The sequence below is a fragment of the Zingiber officinale genome, chromosome 6A (genome assembly GCF_018446385.1).
Source record: "Zingiber officinale cultivar Zhangliang chromosome 6A, Zo_v1.1, whole genome shotgun sequence".
Classification (NCBI taxonomy): Eukaryota; Viridiplantae; Streptophyta; class Magnoliopsida; order Zingiberales; family Zingiberaceae; genus Zingiber; species Zingiber officinale.
In genome coordinates, this window is record NC_055997.1 from 82,661,322 (window position 1) to 82,675,527 (window position 14,206).

The window sequence follows — 14,206 nt, forward strand, 5'->3', positions numbered from 1 at the left end:
AAGGAGAAACTTAAAATCCTTGTTGTTGGCTATTTAAGGTTGTTCGATCGAGGGTTTCGAAAAGCATGATTTAATCAAGACCGTTGAAATTGAAAAGGTGTTTATCACATCAAATCCTAACAGTCACCTGTCACATCGAATATTCGACAATAGGGGAGCACGACATGTGGCGGAAAATCACAGGAGACATTTATGAGGAATAGAGGCAATCAACAAGCTCATTATGAAAAATCATGTTTGGCATGCTTTGTATTAATGACAAGGGATTTAATCGATTTCCAAGCAATTAAGATAATGTCATCTGTAATAAAATGCACTACAGAGGATGGGAGGCCGCTCAATAAAAAGATGAAAAAGATAACAAGCAACTAAGTGTTTCCGGCATCGAGCTGAGCGCCATCACACACGGAATCCCCCGACCGGGGAGTAAAGAATTCACGAAGGATCTATCAATAAGATCAGTAATCATTTAATCTGAGCGGTGACCCAGACAATAAAATGTTCGGTCAGAAATGAGAGCTGCAAATAATACTAAGTGTTTAGTTAGTGAGACTTGCAGCTTCCTTCGACTAGACTTGGAGGAGGCTTGTGATACGATGATAAAGATGAGCCCCCAAAAAGTGACTCAAAGTAGGGAGGACCAACTGATGTAGAGGTCAAAATCAAGCAATCAAAGTCACATGGTTGAACGAACCTAGAACTCCTGACCAGGCTTGGGTTGCAGAGCGAGACTCGCATTGTCAGTCGGACATGAAGGGTCGATCGATCATACCTCTTGAGCGGCCATCCTTCACAATTTGTAGACAAGGTTTAGAGCTAAGTACTAATTTACCCCGCCCACCGCCCTATCCGATCAGACCTTGGGGTCGATCCGACATATTGCGTCTCCTTGGGAAAATAAAGGGTCAAGTGAAGAATGAGTTGTTGGCTGCATTCTGTAAGGCCGAATTGGCGATCTCTCAGCCAGTGGCGGTAGGTCAGCCAACATCGGGATCCACATACCTATCATATCATACTTTTTTGAAAGTTTGTGTTATAAAGGACAGAGAATGTCCCACGAGCAAATCATAGAGATTTGCGCACTTGTTTAAAAAAATACGACAGAAACACTTTACAGCCTATTCATTTTTAGGAAAGTTTTGGAAAATATGTTAATGCTTTGAGATGTGCGCACAACGCAATAGTGACATTAAAAGGAGTCTCCATCTAGCAATACTTTATATTTTAGCCACTCTCTTTGCTATAGTTTGCTTTTACTACTCTCTTCTCCCGAATCGAACACCGAAAACTCCTTCCCTATTCCAACACTAACACTTCCTGTGCTGCAGGACAACGCAAAATGAAACCAAGTAACAGTAAAATCACATCCCTAGACTTCTTCCTCACTTTCGGACTGGATGAATTAATTTTAATACTTTTTTTTAAAGACTCATGCGATTTTTCATGCGGTTTTTGTAATGATAAATTACATGATTGATAATCAGACGGGACTAGACCATCCACACACGCCTACGGCCAACCCCAAGGCAATGCCACCCATGGCCAAACCACCAGAGCTCCTAGTTCTCGAGCGATCCCGCGTCGCTCCGCCGCCGGGATCAGTCGGCGAAACTACTCTCCCCCTCACGTTCTTCGACGCCATCTGGTTACGCGGAGGATCCGTGGAACGAGTCTTCTTCTACCGCCTCCCCCACTCCACTTCCTACTTCGTCACCTCCATCCTCCCTAACCTCAAGTCCTCCCTCTCCCTCGTTCTCCCACACTTCTACCCCCTAGCTGGAAATATCCGCCGGTCCCCTAGAGATCCCGACGGCAACCAATACGAGATCCACTACGCGGAGGGAGACGGTGTCACGCTCACCGTCGCGGAGTACGACGACGACTTTGACCAACTCTCCGGCAGTCAGGCACGCGACCTCAACAGCATACTTCCTTTGCTTCCGCAGCTCCGTCACAGAGGCGCCGGCGAAGGATTCGCCGCTATGGCCCTGCAGGTGACCATCTTCCCGGACAGAGGCGTGGCCATCGGTGTCTCGATTCACCACGCCGCCTGCGGCGGATCCAGCTCCACCCAATTCATGTTGTCGTGGGCTTCCACGTACGCGCTGTCGGAGGACACGGTGGTCGGAGAGCCTCCGGTCTTTGACCGGAGCTTGGTCTCCGATCCCCGGGGCTTGTACTCAATTTTCTACGGGAACTACGACGAGAGCGACAAGTGGATGGATTACCCTGTTCTATCGGACGCCGTCCTCGCCTCCTTCACGCTCAAAAAGGATCAAATCCAACGCCTGAAGGAATTGGTTTCCATCTCGCGTTGCTCCACGATCGTGGTGACCTACGCTTATATTTGGTCCTGCCTCACCAAATCACTAGAAATCCACAAAGATGGCGACGACGACGACGGCGACGGCGACAGAATGACCCACTTACTGTTCCCCGTAGACTGCAAGGCGAGGCTGCGTCCGCCGCTGCCGGAGACGTACTTCGGGAACTGCCTCGCCCCCTGCTTCGTGGACCTGAAGGTTAGCGAGCTCATCGGAGAAGAAGGAGTGGTGGTGGCGGCGAGAGCGATCGCCGATGCCATAAAAGTATTCGTGGAAGATCCTCTGCGAGAAGCAGAGACATGGCTGGCGAGTGTCGAATCTATAGTAAACGAGCAACCCCTCACTGTCGCTGGGTCGCCCAAGTTTCATGTCTACGGCACGGACTTCGGTTGGGGGCGGCCAAAGAAGGTGGAGATAACTTCGATCGCGAGGACGGGAGCCGTATCGGTGGCGGAAAGCAGGGATGAGGACGGCGGAGTGGAGATCGGAGTCGTACTGCCGAAGCCCTGTTAAGAGTTGATAAGTTTTTTGTCCGAGTCTTCTGTAGATAAAAGTTTGTCCGGGTTTTTAGTGTTGTCCGAGTTTTTTGATTTAATTGTTTGCTGCGTGGTTGAACGTGGAGTTGAATAGGTTCATTGTAAAAGCCTATATATAGGTTTGGTTTTTTGATATCAAGTGAAGTTGTTTTTCCATTCTGTTTCTTCGTTCTTCTCCTCCTCTAGAGTAACAGTGGTATCAGAGCTTTGCACGAGGAATCATAACACCGGCACCGGCGTCACAAATTGGAGACCAGAGGCGATCGTCAGCGAGCAGACACGAGGAATCATAACACCGGCACTGGGTATCAAAACTTTTAAACAGTTTTTTGCACTTCGACGGTGGTGATTTATTAAATTGCTCCTATTTTGTGTAATAAATTATCTTCTTCAATGGCATTTGAAAATAATTTTGTGCAACCTGCGATTCCACGCTTTGATGGTCACTATGACCATTGGAGCATGCTCATGGAGAATTTTTTAAGGTCCAAAGAATATTGGACGGTTGTGATTTCTGGAGTAGCAGAATCGATAGAAGGTGTTGCGCTAACAGATGCGCAATTGAAAGCAGATGCGCAATTAAAAGATCTTAAAGCAAAGAATTATCTTTTCCAAGCTATTGATCGCTCAATCTTGGAAACCATTCTCTGCAAGAATACCGCAAAAGATATCTGGGATTCTATGAAAAAGAAGTACCAAGGTACAACAAGAGCTAAGAGGCAGCAGCTTCAAGCACTTCGTTCAGAGTTTGAAATGCTCCGAATGAAATCAGGAGAATCAGTTGCAGAATATTTTTCAAGAACGATGGCAATCGTCAACAAAATGCGAATCCTTGGCGACAAGACAGAGGATGTTCTCATCATTGAAAAAATTCTTCGATCTATGACACCAAAATTTAATTTTGTTGTCTGCGCCATTGAAGAAGCAAACGATGTAAGTCTACTTTCAATTGATGAATTACAAAGTTCATTATTGGTTCATGAGCAGAAAATCAATCAAAATGAAAAAGAGGAGCAAGCATTGAAGGCTTTATCAGAAAATCACTCTACAAATTATAGAAGTTATAGAGGACGAGGAAGAGGAAGAGGCAGAGGTCGAGGAAGAGGAGGTAGAAATAACAATGATCGTGGAAACCAACAACACAATCAACATCAAGAGAATTATTTTCAAAAAGGAGGGCGTGGAGGTCATTATTCAACGACGAATAGAACAAAGTCAACAGACAAGTCCAATGTTGAATGTTACCGATGTCATAGGTATGGCCATTATAGATCAGAATGTTATACTAATTTGAAAAGGCAAAATGGAGATCAGACTAACTTTGCAGAAGAAGAAGAAGTGTCTCTTTTGATGGTGTGTCATGAGAAAGAAAAAACACAACGACATGTATGGTATTTGGATACAGGCTGCAGCAATCACATGTCTGGAGAAAAAGATACATTTTCTGACTTGGATGAAACCTTTCGCAGTTCTGTCAAATTTGGCGATAACTCTACAATTTCTGTTATGGGAAAGGGAAAGGTAACCATACAAGCAAAAGGAGATACTACCCATACTATCTCTAATGTTCTTTTTGTGCCAGATTTAAAGACTAATTTGCTTAGTGTGGGTCAGCTACAAGAAAAAGGATATGAAATTGCTATTAAAGAAGGAGTTTGTCGCATTCAAGATGCAAAGTTGGGCTTAATTGCGCAAGTTAATATGACAGCTAATCGTATGTTTCCGCTTTATCTTCATACTACATCTCATTCATGTTTTTCAGCAAAATTTGATGATGAAGCATGGTTATGGCACTTTCGCTATGGACATTTAAATTTTAGTGGGTTAAAAACACTAAAACAGAAGAATATGGTAGTCGGTCTCCCTCAAATTACAACTCCTTCTCAAGTTTGTGAAGAATGTGTTGTTAGCAAACAACACCGTAATCAATTCCCACAAGGAAAATCTTGGAGAGCAAAGGCGGCATTGGAGCTTGTGCATTCAGATATTTGCGGGCCAATAACACCACATTCTAATGGAGGTAAAAGATACATAATTACCTTTATTGATGATTACAGTCGCAAAATATGGATTTATTTTTTGCAAGAAAAATCCGAAGCTTTTACTGCTTTCAAAAATTATAAAGTACTTGTCGAGAAAGAAATTGGGAACTCGATTAAAGTTTTGCGTACAGATCGTGGTGGAGAATATAACTCACATGAATTTGCAAATTTCTGTGAGAATCATGGAATCAGAAGGCAACTTACAGCTGCTTACACTCCCCAACAGAATGGTATATGCGAGAGGAAGAATCGCACTATTATGAATATGGTGCGAAGCCTTCTGACGACAAGTGGCGTTCCTAAAAATTTTTGGCCAGAAGCAGTTAATTGGAGCATCCATATACTGAATAGAAGCCCCACATTATCTGTTCAAAATATGACACCAGAGGAAGCTTGGAGTGGAAGAAAACCAACGGTTGATCATTTTCGGGTTTTTGGATGTATCGCTTATGCCCATATTCCAGATGAAAGGAGAAAGAAGCTAGACAGCAAAGGTGAAAAATGCATTTTTCTTGGTATAAGTAATACATCTAAAGCTTATAGATTATATAATCCTTGCACTAAGAAAATCATTATAAGCCGTGATGTTGTTTTTGATGAAAAAGACACTTGGCCATGGAATCAAAATGGCGTTAAAAAAATTATTCCAGCAGATCTTGATGATAATGAGAAAGTACAACAACCTATGGAGGATGAGCACCATGAGGAAGTCTCTCAAAATATTCCTATAACAGATCAAAGTCCAATGAAAGCAGAATCGCAAAGGCCACAACGTGTTCGAAGAAGACCAGCATGGATGTCTAATTACGAGGTGACTGGAATTGATCAAGGTGATGATCCTCTTACACATTTTGCTTTATTTTCAGATTGTGATCCGACAACCTTTGAAAGTGCTGTCAAAGATGCAAAATGGCGTAAGGCGATGGATGATGAAATTGAAGCCATTGAAAGAAACGATACTTGGGAGTTGACTGATCTTCCGAAAGGGCACAAAACCATTGGTGTGAAGTGGGTCTTCAAAACAAAGATAAAAGAAAATGGTGAAGTTGATAAGTATAAGGCGCGTCTGGTAGCTAAGGGATATAAGCAAGAGTATGGGATTGATTATACAGAAGTTTTTGCTCCCGTTGCAAGACATGACACAATCAGATTGGTGATTGCATTAGCGGCACAAAACTCGTGGTCTATTTACCAGTTAGATGTCAAATCGGCATTCTTGCATGGAAACTTGGAGGAACAGGTATTTGTAGAACAACCCCTTGGTTATATTAAGATCGGAAATGAGCATAAAGTATATAGATTAAAGAAAGCTCTCTATGGATTAAAACAAGCTCCACGAGCTTGGTATAGTCGCATTGAGTCTTATTTCTTCAAAGAAGGCTTTCACAAATGTCCATATGAGCACACACTCTTTATTAAAATTGGAGATAAGGGAAAATTGCTCATTGTCTGCCTATATGTAGACGATCTCATATTTACTGGAACTGATGATTTCCTGTTTCAGGAATTTAAGAAATCCATGATGGTTGAATTTGAAATGTCTGATCTTGGAATGATGCATTACTTCCTTGGCATGGAAGTAGTGCAATCAACTAAAGGAATCTTTATTTCTCAAAAGAAGTATGTGCAAGAAATTTTGGACAGGTTTCAAATGAAAGATTGCAATCCTGTAAGCACTCCAACTGAGTTTGGCTTGAAGCTAAACAAGGATCATGAAGGGAAGAAGGTGGACAGTACAATTTATAAGCAAATTGTTGGCAGTTTGATGTATTTAACTGCGACAAGGCCAGACATAATGTATTCTGTGAGTTTAATAAGTAGATACATGGAGAATCCAACAGAAATACATCTGTTAGCTGCCAAGAGAATCCTTCGTTACCTACAAGGAACTAAAGATTTTGGACTATTCTACAAGAAGGGTGAAAAATTGGAGTTGTTCGGATTTACTGACAGCGATTATGCAGGAGATCAAGATGATAGAAAAAGTACTTCAGGCTATGTATTTATGTTGGGCACATGAGCCGTATCATGGTCTTCTAAGAAGCAACCAATTGTTTCCTTGTCAACTACAGAAGCTGAATTTATTGCTGCAACAGCTTGTGCTTGTCAAGCTATCTGGTTGAGAAAAATTCTTGAAGAGCTTCAGTTCAAACAAGTTGAAGCTACTACAGTTTTTTGTGATAATAATTCAGCAATCAAACTCTCTAAGAATCCTGTGCTACATGGCAGAAGCAAACATATCGATGTGAAGTATTATTTCTTAAGAGATCTCAGCAATGATGGAACAATCAAACTGATTTATTGCCGCAGTGAAGATCAAGTTGCAGATATACAGACCAAGCCTCTCAAAATTGCTACATTTGTGAGGTTACGTGGTCTACTTGGAGTTTGTTCGCGTACTGCTATTATTTTTTCTTAAACTGTTTTCTGCCGACTTCAGTTTAAGGGAGGGTGTTAAGAGTTGATAAGTTTTTTGTCCGAGTCTTCTGTAGATAAAAGTTTGTCCGGGTTTTTAGTGTTGTCCGAGTTTTTTGATTTAATTGTTTGCTGCGTGGTTGAACGTGGAGTTGAATAGGTTCATTGTAAAAGCCTATATATAGGTTTGGTTTTTTGATATCAAGTGAAGTTGTTTTTCCATTCTGTTTCTTCGTTCTTCTCCTCCTCTAGAGTAACAAGCCCGACATGGAGCAATTCGAGATGCAATTCAACATGCAGTGGCCTCAACAGCTTGAATTCTAAGCTTCCAATATAAAAAAACAAACTTCAATATCATGAACTTGTTCGTCTTGTTTTTTGGTACTTTGGTTTGGTCAGATGTAATGTAATAAAATTTATAATGTAATTTTGTTATTATCTTTAGTAATATAATATATGTTATGTTTGATTATTATTATATTTTTTTTTGTTTAGTGTCTATTATTTTTTATTAAAAATATAATTTATATTATTATAAAATAATAAAAATATCTTGTGACATCTACTGACGGACCATCGCATCTCTGTCGAAACTTACGGCAGCCACCACAATCATCACCGCTGGTCGCCGCCGCCGCCGGCCGACAAAGACAAGCGACCGACAACAACGAGCAATTGATGACAGGCTACGATAATGGACGAGCAATGATGACTAATTAAGGATATATTCGACATTCAAATTTTAATTAAATCTTTTATAATCAAAATTATATTACATTACAAATCTAAAATTAAACCAAATAAAATAATTACAAAATAGATTATATTCTACCAAACTTAACTTACTGTTTTAATAAAAAAACAAGTTCGCAGACTAAAATTGGTTGTTTTGCTTATTCAATAGAAGAAGTGATAGAGATAGGCATATGGACAGGGACACGACAACCACTAAAGTTTTTATAAGTCTTTTATAAAAAATAAATGATAAAGTTTCATGTAATTTTAAACTTTTCAAATGTTTTTCATTAACTACTCATGAACAACAACACCACCACCAAAGTGGGGATTGCTATTTTACCTCTACAAGCTACACCTGCAGCAGAATCTGTACAATCTGTACAAGTTGGTAAACGTACAATGTCTAGAGTAAATGCAATCTTTCAAGTCAGAAAAGATAACAATTCATTTTTTTTCTGCCTTGGCCAGAAACAGCATTAGTTTCAAACCCCACAAGGAAAGTAGAAACTATATTATCTGAAAGAAAAGAATTTTTCAATCTACCATCATCTAGAGCTCCTGAATTTGGCATCAGAACGAGACTCGGAGGTCCTTGGCCGGAATCACTGATAATTCCCTAACACGTTGCAAGAGGCACTCCGGCACCGTCTGTGACACTTGTCTCTTGCATCCCCCAACCTACAATTAAGCACCGAAAACGAATTTGCTTCAACAAAAATACATCAGATATCCATGCATCGTGTTGTACAAGTATGCATCACGAAATGTATACAGTCTCAAAGCACTAGCAATCATGGTTGACAAACTACCCTGACCTGACTCCTGTTGTGTAGCCCAGCATTGCTGGCTTTCACCAGATTTCTCCATTTATCCTGTAAAGACGCACACACCAACATAAATTTAGGCGTCAAATTTGACTTAGCATGCTGAAATGAGAAGCATCAAGGACCTTGAGATCAATAGAATTGCGGAAAGCAAATGCTGGAAATGAATACTTCTTGATTTCAATCCATCTGCCTACTCCGCAATGAGAAACACCTTCAATAAGCTTCATCACCTCTGTGAGCGTCCAAATCTTATTGTGCTTCTTCCTTCTGAACCCACATTTTAAATTTCTAATTCTCATGTTCCAGTTTTCTGATGCATCATCTCGCAATTCAGACTCATATGTGGGTTTAGATTCAGCTGCTGAAGTTGAGAATTTGTCCTCATTTATCATGGTCTCTTTTACCTGAATGGAACTTTGTATTCAAGGACTTCAATTGCAACCAAAATATAAAATTAAATCTTCTTTAAACTCAACTAAAAAATGAACAGAAAATAACCAAGCAAAGAAATTTGCACATCTCAGTGGTTTTACCTCATCAAGTTTTGGACGAATTCTAGGACTCCGTAGACTTCTCGGTTTCTTTGGAATTGCACCTGTAGTAGGCAAGTTGAACAACAAGAAAAGAAACAATTTCAGTATAGATGGGCTTCTCGTATGTATTGAACAACTAGCCATTATACCATGAATATGATTACCTCTGGTTTCTCCATAGCATTTGGATTTAAAGTTTGAAGCTTGTTCAGTACATCTTCTCGTCTTGCGCAACTTCTTGTTTGATATACCAGCATTTTCTTTATTTTCCCAAATCAAAAGCTCAACATCACGATTCTGTGCTTCAGAAAGCCTTTCCATTCCATTCCCAAGAGAATGTTCAATCTGTTTAGCAACCTGGATGCCGTTAGACATACTTCTGCACTGACTAGACACTCCAAAATGATTTTCTGGAATCCAAACCATTTCATCAATATAATCATTTGGAGTAGAGAAAAACTTGAAGGGACTGGAAAAGTTATCAATTTCAGTAAGGTTGGCAGATCCACAATATGGATGATGCCCAAGAACCTGCTCATAATACATTTCTATGTCCAGCCCAAAATTGCTACTGAAGTCATCTGGAAATTGTTTAGCGGTTGCATTGTTAATGAAAATTGTCTCTCTGTCAGGTGTAGTTTCAGCAAGAGAATCAAGAGCATTGGGCAAGTCAGAAATGTCATTAAGATCAGTAAATTTCTCACTGCTTTTAGCTTGCAACTCATATCTGGCGCTTCTAATACATGATGTACTCGGAGAGGCAGATTTCATCTGAAAACATTCTACATGGCCATAATATTAATAAACAGAGATAACTTGGGAAAAGTTGGAAGCATCAGTTAGAGCAAGAATCATTTAGACATCATTATAATGAAAGGAAGGTACCCAAAAGCATATCAGGAGTGGTGCTTCTGCAGAAATTGTTTAGGAAACCAAATGATTCATCATTAAGTCCTTGGAACAACCTATCAGGAAACTGCAAAAATATGATAAACCAAGAAAAATGGGAATAAGCTTAACTGCAATAAAGGAATACATAAAAGGTTAAAAAAGAAAACCTAGAGAAGCATCAATAATTGAATCCAATAAACATAAATATTGGAGCACTGAATTATACATCAATCTCCAACAGCGCCTAGTAAAAGAACCACCATGACATACAAAGTCTATTTTCTAAGTATTAAGGTATTGAGGGTACAAGTCAAACTATATAATGAATTACTGGCAAAGACAAAGATAGTAATGACTATTACAAAGATAACTACGGCAAAATGATACAACACAGTCTGGTTTAGTATCTTTCAATTCTAAAATGTGAGAAAATGAAGCCAATTGGAAAATGCCTTGATGAGACAAAGCAGGAAAACTAAAACATTCTAGAAATTGGAAAAAAAAAAAATTTGAATTTTGATGGCGTCATAAAAAATATAGGACCTAGAATTTACACAGCACACCAAAAAAATAATGCTGAATTTGACAACCTGAAAGAAGCAAATACCAAAACACATGGTTAATGTTACAGAGTGACATAGCATGAAATCTTGAAGTCATAGAATCATAGTTCTTCTAAAGAAGCAGTTAAATAGAAGTATCACCGTATTATGAAAAATTAACATGGCAATGTTACAACAGAACCTTCCCCACTTTATGACTAAATGTAAATAAAAGGAAGTTTAATTTTCAACATCTTAAACTTTGTTACTTCAGTCAATAATAAAGGCAAGTAATTTGCAAACATCTTTATTTGAGACAACAAACCTGATACTTCTGCAGCAACAAAGCATCAGGATTAGAATTGCCTGTAGAAGAATCACAAATACAAATGCATCAAAATCTATGGAACAAAGTTAAACGAATAAACTAAACAGAAAGGAATTAATTTGTGTCTTGTCACTAACAACTAACAAGTGCAGAAAAAAACACTTGGGGCTGACGAATAGTATACATTCATGTGAAGAGTACTAACATAAAAACTGAGACAATGTATAAGGAAAATTTAGCTGAATAGAACTCAACAAAATACTTAGAAGTACATAAAGGGATAAAGTTACTTTTATCCATGCAGCTCCTTCAAGCTGAAACAATAAAGAATGAAAAATAACAAGCTTCATTATACCAAACTCCTCGGTTGAAAGAACTGTAAAATTTGAGATGCAAGAAACAACTTAAAATTGACTAGCTTAATGGCATTTAATTAGAAAGTTAGCAATTTGATTTTTATTTTTTATTTTTTCAAAAAAAAGGCATCATGATGTGTATTGTGTCACTTTTTAAGTCATAGTGTATATTTTTAGGTGTTCCAAGTTTGACGACATTCTTAAGAAGTTTGAATGAACAGAGAAAGAATATGCATTTAAGACAAGCAAGAAATGTATACCAAAATGTATTCTCTGATCAATGTAATCAGCGGCAAATTTAAAATCTTCAATAGCTAGGCAATCTTCATCATTCGCAGAGTCCTTAAGCATGATATCCTCACTCAAATCTATTTCAGTTTGTGGATCCAAAAATAAATGCTCAGCCTTCATTTCATCATTTTCGGAAGTAGGGCCAAAGTGGCTATTAACATGAACCTGAGGTAGATTTGAGAGGGAACATTAAAAAACACAGATTTATTGGTGTATTTCAAGTTTCACAAAATTGGAGATTCAATATAAGTAACAATGTAATCTTGTTTCTTGGGTTATTCTCTCAATACAACATACAAAGAGTAACTTCTAGATGAGAATAATAATTGTTTGCAACACATCCATACAATACCTTCAATTAGTATTTTTCATAAGCACTGACAATGTTACAGTGGGAAAAACTAGTATGGTAGAAACAACTGGCATAGGCTTCGTTTGGTAAGAATTTTACAATCACAGTTGATGCCAAAAAACATAAACTGTAATTCATCCATTTACTATTACTCATACAAATTCATATTCATGTGCCAAACTGCCAATGTACAAAACACAAATATTCACAGAAATTTATACTAGCTTTAACAAAATATACAGATAAATATTAGAGGTGAATTAAAGATTTGAATTCAAGATTGTCAAAGTGAGATCAGTAGCAAGAACAGAAAGACATTTACCTGAATATGTTTACAAGTAAAATTGTTCTTTACCAAGCTTGACTCTGCTTCAAAAGAGCATTTCACTATGCTTTCCATGGGCCCATTAAGGTTAACTTCCACAAGTTCCATGTATTTTGATATTGGACGTGTTAGTGATGAAATGCTAAGAACACTAAAATAAGGGACAAGGAAGCAAGACAATCCACTGCAAATACAGGTATAAATAGACTTGTTAAACTATCTTAGTAGAACACTCAAAAAATGATTCTAGCATGTACAATTTTAAGCAAATTTCCATGAGTCAACAAATAGGTATAGATAAGCTGCATTGCTACTATCTGTGATTTCATCTCTACATATAAAACCAAAGATGAACTACTTTCCCATTAACAGGTCAAGCATTTCGGCCAACAAGACTGCATAGTTCAAACTTCAAAAGGATAGGCGAGATTGGATAATAGTCATCCAAATATAAAGCAAAATGCTCAATGGGCATGTACACTGTACTAATTGAAACGAATCAGAATCGAAATTTTCAAAAATGTTGATTAGACATTCAAAGTACCAGTACGAGTAATTTTCAAATTGGAAATTAGTAAAAGAACAAAGTTATGAGCAGTGTACAGCTGCTACACTCGAGACTTAATTGAAGAATGGTACAGACGTCAAATCTCTGGCAGTCACTTTTGCTACTGAAACATCAATATGATTTACCTAGGTTAGAACAAATAAATAACAATGATTAATAATAATTATAACCACCAAGATTCTAATTTGTGAAGAGGCGGTAAGATTCGTTCAACATTCAAGAACCCACTTGAAAAAAAAAATCACGATAATAGAGTCTACTCATCCCAGTTTGCCAAGAAAAATGCAAGTTATCAATTCTCCAAAGAGAGATACACTGGAATCAAACCTAAATCACAAGAAAAAGTAGCATGAGATGTTGCCAAAAAGTGTGACTGCGGAAGCATCATAATGCAGCGGCATCAAAACTGTCCAAGAACGTACTTTGAGCTCGCAACCATGCAAGAGACCGAAGCAAATCAAACTCACCGCGATGTGCTCTAACGGGAGACCGATAGTTGACGGAATCAAACGAAACATAGGGAGGAAGAGGAGCAGGGGAAGGAGGAGACTGCCATTTTGTTGCCGCTTTGGACTGTCTTCGGTTACGGACTCGAGGCGGGGAGGAGAGGCGGATTGGAATTATGGGCCTGGGGTCCGAAAGATGGAAGGACGAGGGAGCCGGACGCATCACTCGTGGGCTACGTGGACGATCATGATGGAAGAGATGACGTGCGGTGGGAAGGGTAAAGGCGTAAAGCGGCGGTTGGTGTCCCGAGGTTCCTCTCTGCTGCTTGTTGGATTCAGAGAGTTTTTGTTTTTATAGAAAACTTTCGGTTTTTGCTTCAGATTTGTATACACATTTAATTAAATATATATATATATATATATATATATATATATATATATATATAATCTTAAAAATATCTAAAATCCTAATTTTAAACTTAAGAATTTAAATTTTAAATATTATTATATTAAAATATGTTTGGTAACGAAATCAAAATTATTTAAATTCCATTTAAATCATTCTAAATTAATAAAAATCACTTTAAAAGATTATAAAATAAACTAAGTTACTATTAGGCTCCCTTCGATAGTCCCAATAGAATAAGATTAGATTAATTAAAATAAGATTAAAAGTAAGATAAATAATTTTT

General features: G+C 38.3%; 2 protein-coding genes across 5 annotated transcripts; one reads left to right on the forward strand and one right to left on the reverse strand.

Moving 5' to 3' along the window:
* The first annotated feature begins 1,477 nt into the window (after positions 1-1,477).
* LOC121996737 (anthocyanidin 3-O-glucoside 6''-O-acyltransferase-like) lies at positions 1,478-7,670 on the forward strand. Its single transcript, XM_042550810.1, has 2 exons — positions 1,478-2,830; positions 7,581-7,670. The coding sequence occupies exons 1-2, from the start codon at positions 1,530-1,532 to the stop codon at positions 7,639-7,641; spliced, it is 1,362 nt and encodes a 453-aa protein (XP_042406744.1). The 5' UTR covers positions 1,478-1,529; the 3' UTR covers positions 7,642-7,670.
* Positions 7,671-8,444: 774 nt separating this feature from the next.
* Positions 8,445-13,752, reverse strand: LOC121996738. 4 transcript variants are annotated; one of them, XM_042550814.1, is made up of 11 exons: positions 13,536-13,661; positions 13,396-13,474; positions 12,498-12,684; positions 11,793-11,988; positions 11,174-11,214; positions 10,301-10,391; positions 9,580-10,197; positions 9,416-9,477; positions 9,005-9,286; positions 8,871-8,927; positions 8,445-8,733 (listed from the first exon to the last, which is right to left on the reverse strand). In XM_042550814.1, exons 3-11 carry the CDS (start codon positions 12,606-12,608, stop codon positions 8,626-8,628), a joined length of 1,566 nt encoding a protein of 521 aa, XP_042406748.1. In that variant the 5' UTR covers positions 12,609-12,684; positions 13,396-13,474; positions 13,536-13,661; the 3' UTR covers positions 8,445-8,625. The 4 variants fall into 4 exon arrangements, with proteins under 4 accessions (XP_042406748.1, XP_042406745.1, XP_042406746.1 ...); XM_042550811.1 differs by lacking the exon at positions 13,396-13,474 and having other exon boundaries at positions 12,498-12,592; positions 13,536-13,752; XM_042550812.1 differs by lacking the exon at positions 13,396-13,474 and having other exon boundaries at positions 13,536-13,672.
* Between the last annotated feature and the right edge of the window lie 454 nt (positions 13,753-14,206).